At 43.9% G+C, this 16,357-nt stretch overlaps 1 protein-coding gene across 1 annotated transcript in view; it reads left to right on the plus strand.

Moving 5' to 3' along the window:
• The window catches only part of phactr3b (phosphatase and actin regulator 3b), a 51,574-nt gene extending 37,325 nt beyond the window's left edge, over positions 1-14,249 (plus strand). Inside the window, exons 9-13 of the mRNA XM_076267790.1 lie at positions 9,472-9,527; positions 11,116-11,177; positions 12,077-12,217; positions 12,969-13,045; positions 13,818-14,249. Of these exons, the coding sequence (XP_076123905.1) occupies positions 9,472-9,527; positions 11,116-11,177; positions 12,077-12,217; positions 12,969-13,045; positions 13,818-13,833 (352 nt within the window). The 3' untranslated portion in view covers positions 13,834-14,249. The remainder of the gene's footprint in view (positions 1-9,471; positions 9,528-11,115; positions 11,178-12,076; positions 12,218-12,968; positions 13,046-13,817) is intronic.
• Positions 14,250-16,357: the final 2,108 nt, after the last annotated feature.

The raw sequence follows: 16,357 nt of genomic DNA on the forward strand, positions 1-16,357 counted from the left end.
GGTGCCGTCTGTCGGTGCAGCAACAGCTGAACTCCTCAACGCGAGCGGCAGGAGAAACGCGACACGACGGACCCACAATTCAGTTCGGCAACGGATCACGTGAGCCCATGTAAAGTGAATGGGATGCGTCTCCAGCAACACGAAGCACGCAGCTGTGTGTGGGAGCCGTAAGTGTTGCTTTTTCCAGCCTATGTTTTCGATGGTAACCCATTGTCAGTCAATAGTGAAAGTAACTGCATATAACTGTCTTGTCGTTGACTGACTCCTTGGTGAAGTTAGTTTCACTTTGCCAATGAGTTCAAATAATAGACGAGTGCAAATGTGTGAAGGCTATGCTAGGTTTTAGTAAAGCATGGTTTAAGAATGACTATTCCATACGGTCTCGCAAGCAGCCTCCTTCAAATGCGCCAAAATACCGATGCATTTATTTGACATATCGCGCGTTGCGCCGTTAAAGGGAATGACAGATGTCATTCTCATTGGTTTAAAATGATGTTACGCCCCAAACACACCCATATGACTGATTAAAAGACCTAGGAACACCTTGTTACGCCATGCGCTCCACTTTTGAGAACGAAACCCCTCCCAATGTGAACTGGACATCCTACTAAATTTGAATAGACTTTTGACGAGTGACGATGCACTTTAGAATGTCATGATAGGGCCCAAAAGCGTATCGTCACTCGTCAAAATCTCATTCAAATTTAGTAGGATGTGTCCAGTCCACATTGGGAGGGTTTTCGCTATCAAACGTCGAGCGCATGGCGCAACAAGGTGTTCCTAGGTTTTTTAATCAGTCTTGGGTGTGTTTGGGGCGTATAACATCATTTAAACCAATGAGAATGACATCTGTCATTTCCTTTAACGGCGCAAAGCGCGATGTTAAATAAATGCATCGGTATTTTGATATTCAACGGCGCATTTGAAGGAGGCTGCTTGCGAGACCGTATTGAATAGTCATTCCACTAATCCATGCTTTACTAAAACCTAGCATAGCCTTCACGCATTTGCACTCGTCTATTATTTAAACTCATTGGCAAACTGAAACTAACTTCACCATGGTGTCAGTCAATGACAAGACAGTTATATGCAGTTACTTTCACTATTGACTGACAATGGGTTACCATCGAAAACATAGGCTGGAAAAAGCAACACTTACCCTTATATTGCTCAAATGATTGATCCTGCAGAGGAGTTGCTTATATCTCGTGACGGTGCGTCTTCAGCTGTGCTCCATACGTGTCTCTCGCCTCTCCCCTAATCACTTTTAACTGTCATTACTAATTTGCAAATGATGGTGAATAACTACTCATCATGAGATGTACAGTATTTCGTAATATCTTTATTCTAATTATGTTTCCTATTGTAATCGTGCAATTTGTAATGTTTTGCTTGGACGTGGCTGGTGTGCGTTCATGGATGATAGGTGCACCCGCCAATATGACTGTTGACAATGCGCTCTTAAAATAACATATAAACAACTCGCCATAGACTTCTGACCAGGTGTACAATAGCGATTTTTAGACAATGCGCCAGGCCACTCCCTAGGTTGTTAATTGCCACACCCTTGGGCGCATTGTTTAAAAAAAAAAATGTGCAAAATAAGGAATTAAACTTCGCGCCGGGTGGAAAACGAGTTTTACGCCATGCTCCAGTGTGCAAAATACAGCCCCTAGTTTTCAAAATATCCAGCACAGTTCTGTTCTATAATGCTGAGATTCCTACTATGTCTCTCCATACAGTCATACATACAAACATTATAATATTTACCGTCTGTGTAAGATAGTAAAAGTAATTCCTAATTGATAACATGCATTATTTCCCAGGGTGAATCTAATTGTACTACTCGGCACTGGTAATATAATGGAAAATATTGGATTCAGTCATTCAATGACTGTAAAAAGCCATAAAAACAATGATGCATCCCCTGTGTAGCAGCTTATTTATGCTCTGGCTCACTCTTTCTGAAGCAATATTTATTTTTATGTAAATATTTCATAGGTGATAGGAGTGCTTCGTGACTCGTGCTGTGGTTCTAATGGTGCACAGGTGTATAGATTTTATAAAACTCTCTGAGGTTATTGTGTAACACGGTTACTGTAAAACAGTGAGGCATTGTAGTCGTGCCAGATTGCACCAGAATGCAGTGCAGTGGGTGGGACTAGTGGCGGGGAAACCCCCATCTCGCTGCTAAAAATAGCCCCTGCAACGTCGGCAGACGGGGCTGAAAAACTGCGGCAGAATCCCTGGATCGATGCTCCACGTCACACTGCCTCTGTTGCTACCTCTTCTGTGCCAGAAAATTGCATTTTGCCCCCCCAACCCCCACCCTTGCCGTTTTCTCTCCCTCTTCTCTCTTACATTGGCTACACCAACCCTTCCCCCCCACCCCTACCCCACCCCACCATTTTCCACCTTTTACTCCATCCATCGTCGTGGCGATGCCCCCGACGCCAATGCGACCGCTGCGGTTTACCGCAGCAAATCTATTTCCTCTCCCTGGGGTGGGCGTGTGATGACCATCTTCCCGGTCCCCTGGCGGTCCTGACCTTACTAACAATAGCCCTCCGCAAGACGGCTCGAGAGCCGCGCCACGCTCCTATTGGAGACGGGCTGTTGCTATACATAGCTCAGAGCAGGCTGCTAAATTATGCATCGACAGGCTCACACACACAGACGCCCACACCCACACACATCACTGCCAGCAACCCCCCACAATTCCTTGGGTAGAAGGAGGAAGAGAAGGATAGTCGGAGCGCGTATAGGGGCTCGCTGCACGTGACGAGGCGCTGGCACAGACTGCCGATGAGGACAGCTGGGGTGTTGCGTCTGACGGCTGTCACCGCCGTGGAGGCTGCGCCCCAATGGCAGTGTGAGTGGGGTAGAAATAGCCGGTGCCCACACACAGCTGCTCAGTTTGGGTCCTCACATTTACACAAGGAGTACACACACACACACACACACACACACACACACGCACATACATGCACATGCAATACTGGTTAATTTAGGAGATGCTCCCTGCAGCAGCTAGTGTAAATTGGCTGTTGCATTCTCTGAATTCTGACGGTGGGCATTTTAAGACACATCTTAATTAGTTGTCTGCTTCAGCTTTTCTGGCCTTAGCAAACACCGTGGCTTTTTTTAGATAGTGGTCTGTGTTATCCACCAATTTTTCTGTCACTCTTTTGTTTTTGAGGCTTTTGAACCCACAAAAGCAAGATCTAGTAACATACTGTATGTGGTTTGGGCTGTTGTGGATATAATGTCATATGACGTTGACTGCTGTAAAGTATTCGCTCTAATTTGGACACATTTGCCCTAAATTCACTCTAATTAGCATTTTGGCAGAACTCAGGCCATTTTATAATTCACATATTTATTATTTTATTTAAATATTTTATTGGCTTGGAGACACCAGTTTGACTAATCAGTGCTAGAGACCAGATCACCTCACCACTCCACACCCACCACTCACGACTCCAGAGTGATTGTGCCAGTGCAGGATCCTTGGCGTGTCGTCTTGAACAACGCTTAGTGGCACACGTAGTTGCTAGGCAACCATGGCTGGTCAATAATGGCTAACTGTTGTCCCAGCGTTGCTGCAGACAAGTGAAGTCTTTTGTGGCTGAAATATTAATCTAGCATTCTGTTGGGGGTTTCTTTTCTCTTTTGAATGCCCCGCCCCCAGTAAGAGAAGTATAGCCTTGTCCTTGAATCATTCCGCTTAGGCTTAGCTGTCTCCTGTCGGGTCTTTGTAAAGGCGGTTTCTGTTTTTTATCCCCCTTCTCCAATTGTTTTTGTGCTGTCAGTTTAACACATTAGATGTTCAGAACAGGTAGGCCACCCCAAGGTGACCGTAGAGAACATGCTGCTTCAGACCAAATGTACTCTCATCTGAAGGCCCAGCTGGGGAAGACGGAGTGAGGCTTTATTATTAGGAACATGCGTTGGCTGGGATCATTGGGTCCCCTGTGCTCTATTGTATTAGGCAGCCATTAAGCAACGCCTCCATGGTCTCAGAGCTGTTTCTCTTCCTCATTTGTTTCTTTCCACTTGATATTTCAACTCTTCCGCTTTCAGGTTAGTGCCGTTACCCAGAAGGGGGTTTCCGGTAAATTTAGAGGCAGCGTCATTTCTGATCTAATTCTTATTGGAGATGATACTACTTGAACCTCCTGTTTCATCATCTCACCGATTGTAAGACAACACTTTCCTTGAAAGATTTGTCAGAATCTTATGTCTTGCGCAACTGAAGCTTGTGGTCTTGTTCTTTTGCAACAGTGATACATTTCTTGTTTAGAAGTTTAGAATAAGGTATTTTAAGCATTGTAGAGAAGACAGTTGAAAGTGACAGGAAACCTATAGGATATGTGGTTGGTAAATGGCCGTGGGTTGGCCATTATTGGTCCCCTTAGAAACTAAGGCCACATGTGGTATCGGATGCTGACACCATCGTTTGCACAACAGATCAATGTTTCTGTCCTTTTTCATACCTAATTTTGGCTAACCAGGAATTTGCCTAATGTGAGCAGCCTTCCCTATCCCGACTGCTGCAGCACATCTTAGCAGAGATGCTAAAGTAAAGTGAACGGTGTAGGTGCTGGTTTATCACCAATTCACAACCCTCCCTTCCATAAAATTACCACCATCTCTGAAATTACATGTTGTCCCCATGGATCCCTCTCTGCCCCCGCACAAAAGAGATCCCGTACGCCACGCGTTCATAAAAGACAAAGACCATCCACGATGCACAGAGAGTGTGGGGACGTGTGATTAGATGGTGGAGCTCGTGGGCAGGACAATATGTTCACTCTTTTATTCTGTCCTCTCAAGTGCTTCCGTGTGTCATTGGAGCTTTGCTTCATATCACGGCTTGCTGAGTCGGTGACAGAGAGTCAATCGGAGCTTGCTTGCAGTTAGGCTCTGACAAATGTGATTACGTGTCATGGTATTGGGTTCTTCCTAAAAATAGCTCAATATAATTTAATATCAGGGATCATTTAATAATGTTCAATAAGAGAAGAAAAAATAGGTGATGAAAAGATGTGGTGTGGATTGTGTATTGAAATGATGTATCATACAGTCTTTTTATAGTAACAGTGGTTGATTTGTGGGGGGAAAGAACAGTTCTGTATATTGCTAATGGACAGACTGGTCAGTCTATACCATGATTTGACAAAAAGTGTTATGTTTTCCACCCTTTCCTTGAGCTCCTCTAGTCTTATTTGTGTATTTATTATGTTACTGTATGTTTATTTATTTTATTTATTTATCAAGCTTATTTGTAGACTCCCAGAAAATGTGTCTCTCAGAATTAGTCTGAGTGTTGGCAAACTATCCACGATCAGATTTGTAATGTGATAGCCCTAAACCCTTTAAACTCTGACACTAATAGGACTAAGACCACGGCACGTTTCGGGGACAGTGACCAACCAACACAGGCGGTTTGAAGAGGGCATCACATTGGCCCACAGTAGGGAACTAAGGGACAGTCAGAAGGCTCCTAACCTCTCTGATCTTAAGCATGCTGGGCCAGAGTAAATGGCAGCTCTGGGGGTCAGACCAGGGGCTTTGATAAATTATGAATGAGTGCTTAAAATAATGCGGGTTTTATGTCTGGACAGGCTACCCTTTCTTTGAGCGCTCTGATATAGCTACTATAAAAACATAGCTGCTGTTTAATGTACAGAGAGCGTACTTAAAACAGGGCATAAACTGTAACTACTGTAACTATTTTTTGTCCTTACTGGTTTGTTGTATGTTGTAATAGTTACACTCTTACAAGGATGTGAATTATATGTTGAGGAGTGGATAGATTGAAGCCAAGCTTTAGATTGACAACTGACATGGAGCTGAATGGTTGTCAATCACAGAATTAGCCCTTGCAGTCTATGACTTGGGAGGACATACAGGTCAGCAGTGTAGACGGAAAACCCACTGTGATGTGACCTCGGGCGCAGGGCATTGCGTAAAGAGCAGCCAGTCAGGACTGGAGGAGGAACTCAGACAGCAAGCGGTAATGGTCCCTGGCAACCACAGCCCTGGGGCAGTCCCCAGCCCACTTGGCCAGCTTTTCAAAAACTTGAAAAAGGAAAATAGGCACACACACACACACACACAAACACACACACACTTACCATTATGCATTGAATATGATATGCATTAACACATACACAAATCTTGTGTACTTAAACACATTCACACACACACAATCACGCCACACTCTCTCTCTCTCTTTCTCTCTCTCTCACTCAGTCACACACACACACACAAACACACACACACATACACACACTCACGAGGACCAGGACGAGATGTAGCTGTAGAACATTAGGCCACAGCTCAGTGGGCATGTGCGGTCCACGGCCCACAAGTCCTGACTCATCTAGCCATCTCTCTGACGGGCGCTGCTGCCACGACACCGCCATCTCGGCCTGCTCCTGGTGCCAGGTCATCGCTTTGACATGTCGACGGCTCGGCCCAGCTCCCTTGCCAGCTCTCTGGACACGTTATAATCCGAGCGGCTTTGGCACGGTTCCTCAACGATCAGAGACCTTAGGAAGGTTGCTTTGAGCCCATCTATGTGAGCGTGCATCTGTGTGCACTGTGTAAGATTATCTTATAGATCGTCTACTTAGTGTAATGTTATCTCAACAGATTGTAAAGATATTTATAAATATAGATATTTATAGATAACAATTGGGTTTCTATGCCATTTGGTGAAGTGATGCCTCTACTCACACAGAGATTAGCTATAAAATGGTGGCTTTGTCAGTCCGTTTGCTCGGAACCCCTAAGTTTTGACATTTACCTGGTCTGCGTGGGAGCTCTGTGAGTTAAGTGGGCCCTGGCGGTGAAGCCGCCTTGATCTGAGATGAAAAGAGAAGAAGAAAAAAACTATGAGCACCCTCTGTACTCTTCATCAGCTGTGCTTCCTTGGTCACAAAGCGTCCATTCTGGGCGCCCTCACCCAGCTGATCCTGCTGGCAGGGTGGCCTTCTTATTTTGGATAACTGATCCCAGGTGTCCGCCCCACACACCTCATATTTCCAGGAAGATCGCCAAATACTCTGCCTAAAAATAACATGCACTCATTTTGAACTGTGAGGGGATTTTTTCCATTGTGTTTTTTTTTTTTTGTCCTTCACCCTCATTTTTCAATCAAGCAGAAAATGAAGCTATTTCGTCAGAGTTCCATCTGTGGACACAATGTCTGTCCCCCTGGCCCCTTTAGTTGGCATACATCATTGTGTCTGTCCACTCTGTCCCCGGCTCAGTCGTGATCCAGTGCCTGTCCCTCCAATCACTCCATCATAGTACGGCTCAGACGGACACGGTGTTCGATAAACTGATGTGTCTCCTTAATTGGAATGTGTCACTTTAGGGAGATGGGCACAAACATGTGTCTGTGTGTGGAGGGGAAGAAGGTAAATCTGCACACAGCAGCCAGCCAACCAATTTGCCATCCCAGGAGACGAATGAGTATTCCACCCCCCCTACGACCAACCCTGTTGAGTGTGCTGATGTTAGCCTTTGATCACATGTCCTTGATTGAGCACTGCTGCTTTGTTTGTTTGTTCTGAAATGACTAAGAGCTCTCATCGTGCCCGACACGTGGAACTGAAGAGCTCGTTTCACTAGTCAAGTCATTTTAAATATGGTGCACTTAAAACAATGGTTGTTGTACTGTTGCCAGAAACCATAAGAAAAAGACAGTAAACATGACATCATAAGCAGAAATAGAAATTATAACATATAACATAACATTAACATAAAGAAAAAACATATAATGGAACATAAAACTTCCACATAGAAGACTTGAAATGACTAATAATACTATTAAGATCTTGTACAGAAATGTGATTGGCTACAAATATTTTCTGGGAGTCTACAATGCTATTCAGATTCCATTAGGGTTTTAGAAATGGGGTGGGGGGTTGTTTGCGACCTCACCCGAGTCTTGTGAAGAATTCTAGAATGCGTGAGGTGTGGCTCACTGACAGGAATCTCATTCAGCTGAAGCATTTAAGCAATGCCTTCCTGTTAAGCACTCTGATGTTGTCCCAGTGTGATAGATTATCATCACAGTAACTAGGGTAACCACTAATACATCACAATATCATCACAATAACTAGGTAATTACACTGCTGATTGTATTCTCTTTATACCACTCAAGCAGCAACTGCATGCATGGGGCAGCCGTGGCCTACTGGTTAGCGCTTCGGACTTGTAACCAGAGGGTTGCCAGTTCGAACCCCGACCAGTAGACACGGCTGAAGTGCCCTTGAGCAAGCCACCTAACCCCTCACCTAACCCCTCACTGCTCCCCGAGCGCCGCTGTTGTTGCAGGCAGCTCACTGCACCGGGATTAGTGTGTGCTTCACCTCACTGTGTGCTGAGTGTGTTTCACTAATTCACGGATTGGGATAAATGCAGAGATGCAAATTTCCCTCATGGGATCAAAAAAGTATATATACTTATACTATGTGTTAACACTGCATTTCTGGCATTATTAATTGTGATATTGTGACTGTATCAGATTCATAATTGAAAAACACACAGAATATGTCCATACCAATTTTGTTGCCTAGCCTACTACAGACGCCTTTTATCCATGAAATGTAGAGATGTGTCGTTTTAAAAATGTTTGATCAGGTCTTAAGTTACCTGGTTGCCATTTCCTACAGGAACACTTCGTCTGTTGCTTTATTTGATTATTGGCTAATTGTGTTGCCTGTGGGCACTGCTTTGTTGATAAATTCCAAACGGTATTTAATTGGTCGCCAGCATGGCATAGCAACACAAAAAGCAAAGCATGGTTTGGTCGGGATGGGGAAGCCTGAAATCCCTACAGCAGCATTTCTACCGGGTCCTACCGAGTGTGCGTGAGAATTTCTCGCGGAACGCCCCCCTCACAAATTATGCAGCGGAGAGAATAAGGAGGCTGGCTTCGTAGTACCACGCCACTCTCAACAGCGCAGCTCAGTTGCGAGGCAGACTATCGAGAAGACTACTCATGCGTGAGAGTCGCTTCCCAGTTACCTGTGTCTCGGCGCAATATTTACGGGCTCACTGTTCTACGTTTGATTTCAACGACTATTTAGTACATTTATATTTAGACTATTTGGAAGCATTTATTTAGCTGAATACCGAAAAGACCCGATGTATGTGGAGCGTGGATAACCATCCCAACAAAATAAGAAGATTTTGAAACCATATGATCTACAATCTGTTTTGGGAGAAAATACAGACCTAATTCTTTGCCTGATGTGGAGGTTTTTACGAGTCAGGCATTGCAGGCGGTGTATAGATCCGAGATGGGACACTTTTAGGATATGCACATCCACATTGGCGCGTTGCTCATTTATGTGCAGGCAATCAGTCTGCTAATCAGAGACTTTGAGAGACTTTGGGTGAGAAACTGAATGAAAAGATGGTCCAGAACGTGATTCTGGTCTTCTTCCGTAGGAGACTAAGCCAGAGACCGGCTGTCGAGGAGTTGGAGAGCCGGAATATCCTCAAACGTGAGTATCTTTGTACAACTCCACACGTTCCGTGCTTTGTCAGACGGGGATTCCTTCACCGTCAGATTCTTTGATCTGAAGGCACATGCACTGCCTGCGTCTCATGGGCTTTTTTATCTGTGTAACATGTAATTGGTGTAAGAAGAAGGATGCGTTTATTTATTCACGTACTTGTTTATTTTTAATGTAGGCCTATATATATATTAAAGAAAGTATGTCATGTCCTAATTCCTTTTCCATACTGAGTCTTTTTTATTTATTTTTTAGATTTTCTTTGTATGTTTCATATTTTTATTGCAGGGAATGGTGGGCCAAATATTATGTTGTGTGAGAAGAATAACATATTTGTTGAACAAGCAAATCAACTAAATATAACTTAAGAGAAAAAGCCAAGATGAATTTGACCTGTATATTGCAATTTGTAAATTCAGACATCTCTGGACGTTATCTAAGTCAGACATAAACATAACTAAAAAGTAGGTATTACTAGGACACATAAATCAGATATTTGCTCATTTCAGCCTCTGTAGTGTCCTGTTGCTTAAAACAACCATGTGCTTCAGTTGTTGTTTACTTACTGGATTGATTCCTCCATTCATTGCTCTATGTCAGGTCATGCCACCTGTGTCCAGATCCTTGGCAGTCACCTCTCTCTTTGGCATTCTTTGTGCATGTGCATCTGTCACACCACCACCAATCTCAGTTCCCCTAGACCTGAGAGCGGGTTTACAAGACTTGAGTAAGCACAGATAGAGAGAGAAAGTATCCCAGATGCAGCCCTGACCTGGACCACCCCCCCCCCCCCCCCCCCCAAGACTGTCATTGTTTAGGATTTGATCCAGAGCATGACCTGCTGTTCTCAGCCAGCTGTCACTCAGGGATGCCTAACATGGTCCTATTCAGATCAGCTATAATGTGTGTGTGTGTGTGCTCTTCACTGTTTATTTGTGTGTGTGTGTGTGTGTGTGTGTCTGTGTGTGTGTGTATGTGTGTGTGTGAGAGAGAGAGAGAGAGAGAGAGAGAGAGAGAGAGCGAGAGACGTGCCATTTGTACTTTCTCAAGTTCAGGATAGCACAGTGTGGATTTAGATAATCCAGCTCTTACAAACTACAGGGGGAAAAAGAGCGAGAGCAAGAATTGGAATGATTCTGTCCCATTCAAAGAAAATAAAAATCTGGCGATCTCAACTTCATCCTCAGCTCTCTTAGCTCTCTCTCCCCCAAATCTCTTTAGGAGGGTTATCATAAAACCCAGACAGCCACCACCACCCCACCTCCCATCCTAGTTTCCAAAGCAGGACAGCTGTCCAATGCAGATGTCAAAGGCCTCGTGCTTGTCCAGTGTCAGACGACATTAAGCCTAAGTGCCCTCTATTAATCCCACCGAGGCCACCACTGGACCAGGCCGGCCGCACTCTTCATTTGTGTGTGATGTGTCATGACGCACGTGATGGTCCGAACTGACCATGAACAAGTGTCCCTGAAACTCTCTTGGGTGTAATTTTTGTGTTGATTGACAGGCATGGCTGGACTGGTTTTTTTGAGTGTGCGTATTTTGCTGACCTATGATGTCTCGTGTGTGTTGACAGAGAGGAATGACCAAACGGAGCAGGAGGAGAGGCGGGAAATCAAACAGAGGCTCAACCGAAAGGTGCGTCAGCAGGTCACCGCTGCCTCAAGAATCCCATCAGCGCTTAATCTCTGGCTAGATAAATCCATGGGCATCCAGACAGACAGACACACACACACACACACACACACTCACACACACACACGAGGCAGAGGCAGGACTTTAACAGACACACACAGAGACACAGACACACATGCACACACTCACAAAGACATGTCATGCACGCACATGCATTACCCCTGCCCCCAAATACACACACACACACACACACTACCAGTGTAACATATGCACAAACATATGCTTACACACACAGTGTGTAAATGAACTTGTTTAACAAATCATGGTATGTACACACAAACTTGTGTGGAGTGCACACATGCCCAGACAGATGGACTTAAACACATACCCCTAAACACACACCCTTAAACACTCATGCTCAGACATACATATACAAACACACACACACACGCACACGCACAAGCACAGACGCACACTATCTGACATGAACACAGACACACACACACACACACACACACACACACACACGCACACCAGCACAGCTGTCTTTTAGAGTAGCAAACTGGCACATGGTAGATTGTGCAGCATGAGGTAGCCTTCATTGATATAAAGTGGACAGAGGTCAGAGATCAGAGGGGAGAGAGCTCCTTTCATTAATCCAGGCTCTGGGGTGCCTGGGATGTTCTTTAGCCAGGACATTTCACCCTTGCTTCTCCTGTGTGCTCTCTCCTCTGAACTTTAACTGAAGCACTCTGGTACCTTTTTACAACACAGTGCTAAACAGAAACATGGTTGCTACAAACATGTTGTTATCTGTAATGGTGTCAACAGATCCTTTCCTGAGCGTCTCTCTCTCTCTCTCTCTCTCTCTCTCTCTCTCTCTCTTGCTTTTCTCTGCGCAGTTGAACCAGAGGCCCACAGTCGACGAGCTGCGAGAAAGAAAGATCCTTATCCGCTTCAGCGACTACGTGGAGGTGGCCAAAGCTCAGGACTATGACAGGCGGGCAGACAAACCCTGGACCAGACTGTCTGCATCTGACAAGGTACAATCCAGCTCACTACAGAGCTCCACCTGCTGACCTTGTCTGTGCATTGCAGTCTGAACTCAGCAGTGGATGTTATGGTTTAGCTGATGATGCAACGAGGCAACGTTTTGAGCAGTCTTGCAAGGCAATGTTGCTGAGTATTGTTTGGGCACATTCACAATTGTATTGGATATTTTATATTGGAGTTCTTAAATCATCAGTATGCAAACTTATCATGATCATCCAGCCCAAACACATGGAACTAGTTATGTGGTTGCTCAGCAACATCACTCAAAAAGTTGTCCCAAGTATCATCACCTTTTGTGTTTGATAATATCTTTTGTAATAACATCTTATGATTGTAGGTAGTTGTCTGTTTGGATATTTACTCATTTTATTTTTTACCAAAATGCTGTGATTATGAATTAGGTTATGATTTGACCTTTTTTCTCCACTAATGTAGAATCGAGGAAAAATAGATTTTGGATAGTAATCTGTCCCTTCACTCAACCTCTGAATTGTCCCTCAATCCCCGACTATGTCATTATTGTGTCACTTGCTCGGAGGTTCAGGGTTAGATGGCATGTCATTCCAGTGATGTAGTGAACAATCCTTGACACACTGCAGTTAGTCAGTTGCTTGGAAGTTATGATGGGACGCCCTCCTCTTTTCCATGCAAATGATCCCATCACCCAGCCACCACCGCTGTCTGTTTCTGGGTCACACCTGGAGGCATCATGTAATCATCCTCTTGTCTGCTCCCCCACAGGCAGCAATACGCAAAGAGCTGAACGAGTTCAAGAGTAACGAGATGGAGGTGCACGCGTCCAGCAGACACCTCACAAGGTCAGCATCACAGTGTTTGTGCCTGTGAGAGTGTTTGTGTGTGTGTGTCTGTATCTGTATGTTTATTAAGTGTGTGTGAGTGTGTGTGTGTGTCTGTATCTGTATGTTTATTAAGTGTGTGTGAGTGTGAATATTCTCTTTATTTGTGTTTATGCTTGAGGGTGTGTTCATGCCTAGCGAGGACAGTACTGATCTGATGTGCGTATCACACGTCAGATTAGACTTCACATCCACTCCACACTCCACTCCAATCTGGCTGATAATTCCTCGCATTTAACATAACACAGACATAACGGTGTCACCTTTAGCAGGATTTGCCAGGGTTTTAGTGTTTCTTCAGAAATCCTTGTACATCCTGTTATAAGCTTTTTTTTTTATCCCTGGTGGGTTGTGTTGGAAAAGACAAAGGGTGTGCTCCAAATATAGCCGTGTCAGCCTCTCCAGGGATGGGCAAGTTGCTTGGAATGTACTCACATTAGCAGAGGCTGACAAACATAACAAATGTCCACTCCAGTCTAGCCTACGCATTTGCTTACGTTGAAGTCTATTTTTATATATATATATATATATATATATATAGCCATTGGTAGCAAGATGATGCTCCCTATCTGAATGAGTTTGCAGTCAGACCTCATTTCACCAGCACTGGGGAGCACTGACCGGCTAATAATAAAGGTGATTAATGAGGACAGGTGTGGCTGATACGAGCAGCATTGCAGCATTCCAACATTCTTCTAATTTTTTCCCTTTGTGCTTCTGTCTGGCCCTACAGGTTTCATCGGCCATAGCGAGGTTTTCTTCTGTGAAGAAATGTGGAAGCTGGTTAACCCTGATTACGTCGGGAGAAGACCTCGCAAGGCTTCTTCTAGAGCAATGGCCTTGTGGGCCACCAGGAATTCTGGGAAGTTGTATTTTCCTTTTTTGTTTTCATTATTTTTTTTTTATTACTTCCTGGAAGAGGGCACAGTCGGTGATTCTTAGAGGCTATGTCTCTGGAGCTGGTGCCAAGAGCGAGGAGAGGGCCTCCGTCCGAGGTACCTGCAGCCCTCTCTCCCGGTCCGCAGAGGGGCTGGGCTACCCACTGCTTGAAACGAGACTATTTTTAACAGGACTCTCAACTGCTCTCCCCTTCTCCTTTACTTCTTTTCTGTTGTTTTCTTTTTGGAAGCTTGCCTTTCAATGCCAAGATGGGAGTGGGGTTAGTTTGGGGGTTGGGGGGGTGGGGTGGTTGAGAAGTGGGGTCAAGAGGGAAGAGGGTGGGGTTTGCGGAAGCGGGTGGTAGCTTTTTTTGTGGGGGCTGAGGGGATTTTTGCATGTGACCCGATGAACTTTTCCCACACCAGTCACTGGTACTGTAGTCAGTCACACCCCAGTCGTTTGTGGGCTCTCACTGAGGACAGCAGAGAAAAAAAATCAAGTGAATTTCATATCAGCTGTGTAAATGTCAATCTCTTATGAAAAACAAATGGACTACATGTCTTACCTTTGTAAGCACTATTTATTGTCTGCACAATACAAGTTTTGAATTTTATATATAAAAAACTGTTTTGTGTGATGTTTTTCACTGGGTCAACAGGGAGGGGGGGGGGGGGTTATGTTGCTTTGAGTATTTTTGATGATGTAAACACAATATTGACTTGACAATCACAAAACCACAACTTATCCATTAGGCACAGGAATGTGCTGCTGGGTACAGCAATCTTAGTACAATCAGACAGCCCTGTCCTAGTTAGGACTGCGTTTGGATATGCCTGCTTGTGACAAGTCTTATATAAGCAGTCAGGGCGAAAGTTTTGTTGTGTGTTGATGAGCATGCTTGCCTCTAATCCATTCCTCTGGAGCAGCATGTGGATATGAAAGGGCTTGTGACAGGACCGGAGCCAGGCTTACAGCACACACCAGATTAACAGAGGGACAAAACACACTGTCACGCCTCACCTGGACAAGCACAGAGTCTAGCATCAGCTGTTCTTAAGCACACACAACTGCAGGCTCAAAGAAGGCATACTTACCCAAGTTCATTTGAAATGAACATGGTTTGACTAAGATGAACTGTAATAAATTAGTTAATTTTCCTGAGTTAATGTCCCTCGAGTTACAGAATTGTGAAATTAGCAATTTAACAATGCTTTTGTGCTGAGAACTTAGCTTAGCTTCGAAATATTTTAATTTTCAGAGATCTTTCTTTTTTAATGTCCTCGCTTTCTATTTCTTCCTTCCTAAGCATACAGTACATCACATAGGGTGTCTTTCAAAAATTATCAGGCATACATGATTATAAACCACATTTTTATCAAGACCTTCCAGACTGATGATTGTTTAAAAACAATCTTTACCATTTTGAACAGGGTAAATAGAAAGAGAAAAAGTAAATGTTGAGGGTAAGGGATGAATAAGAAGATGAACAAAAAAAAGCATTGCTGAGCTTCATATCGACAAGCACTGAGCATTAACTGCTCCAATGCACAAACAATACGAGAGGAGGGCCTGCTTAACTGAGTTTGGTTGAAATTGACATGATTGAACTGAAATGAGATGAGATAGATTAGCACCACAGAATCAAGTTAATGTTCCTCAGTATTGTTAAATGACCAACTGAACACTGCTTTTGTGCTGAGAAAATAGGGTAGTCTCTTAATTGGCAAGGTTTGATAGAAGGCTTCCCTTCAATTGTTGCCTCTTCCTATTCCTTGACTCTTTTTGTCAGAATCTGTAATCTGGAATAGATGACAAAGCACATGTTTTACAGTTTTTCTCAGTCGCTTTGGTGCTTTTCTCACATCACTATTAACATTTGCACAGCAGTTAGTGCATTTCTCAAAACAATTAGTGCAAACTGCAAAACCTAGTGGATGACCTGCAAAAGCACGTCACTTGCTCAAAATGGATAGTCCATTCCTCAAAAGCAAGTATTTATGTCAATGAAACTGTCAGTGTCATCAAAATGAGAAGTCTTGACACCATCGTTTATGAACAAGATAGTCAAATGGCTTTGTCATGTTTTCATTATGACAGTTCTCTCAGTGTTTTCCAATGCAAAAAAAAGGTCAGAACTCGGTGACACTACCTGAACATGCACAGCACTATACAGTACTTGTATAGCCATTTGAAAACTACAGTAAAGTTACACATTGCTGTAGTTAGGGGAGTAAGTGAGTACAAGACACTGAATACGTACATTTTTACTGTATGCTCTTTGCAATTCCACAGCATTGTGACAGAATTTGATAACTAGTTCAACAATTTTGTATGTAATGACTCAAGCAATGAAATGAAGACTATTAGTTTTATTGGGAACGACTATTCAGCATC

The sequence above is a fragment of the Alosa pseudoharengus genome, unplaced genomic scaffold, assembly GCF_046254945.1.
Source record: "Alosa pseudoharengus isolate Yale_2024_CS ecotype anadromous, Long Island Sound unplaced genomic scaffold, YU_APseudo_1.1 YU_APseudo_1.1_scf_5, whole genome shotgun sequence".
NCBI lineage: Eukaryota > Metazoa > Chordata > Actinopteri > Clupeiformes > Clupeidae > Alosa > Alosa pseudoharengus.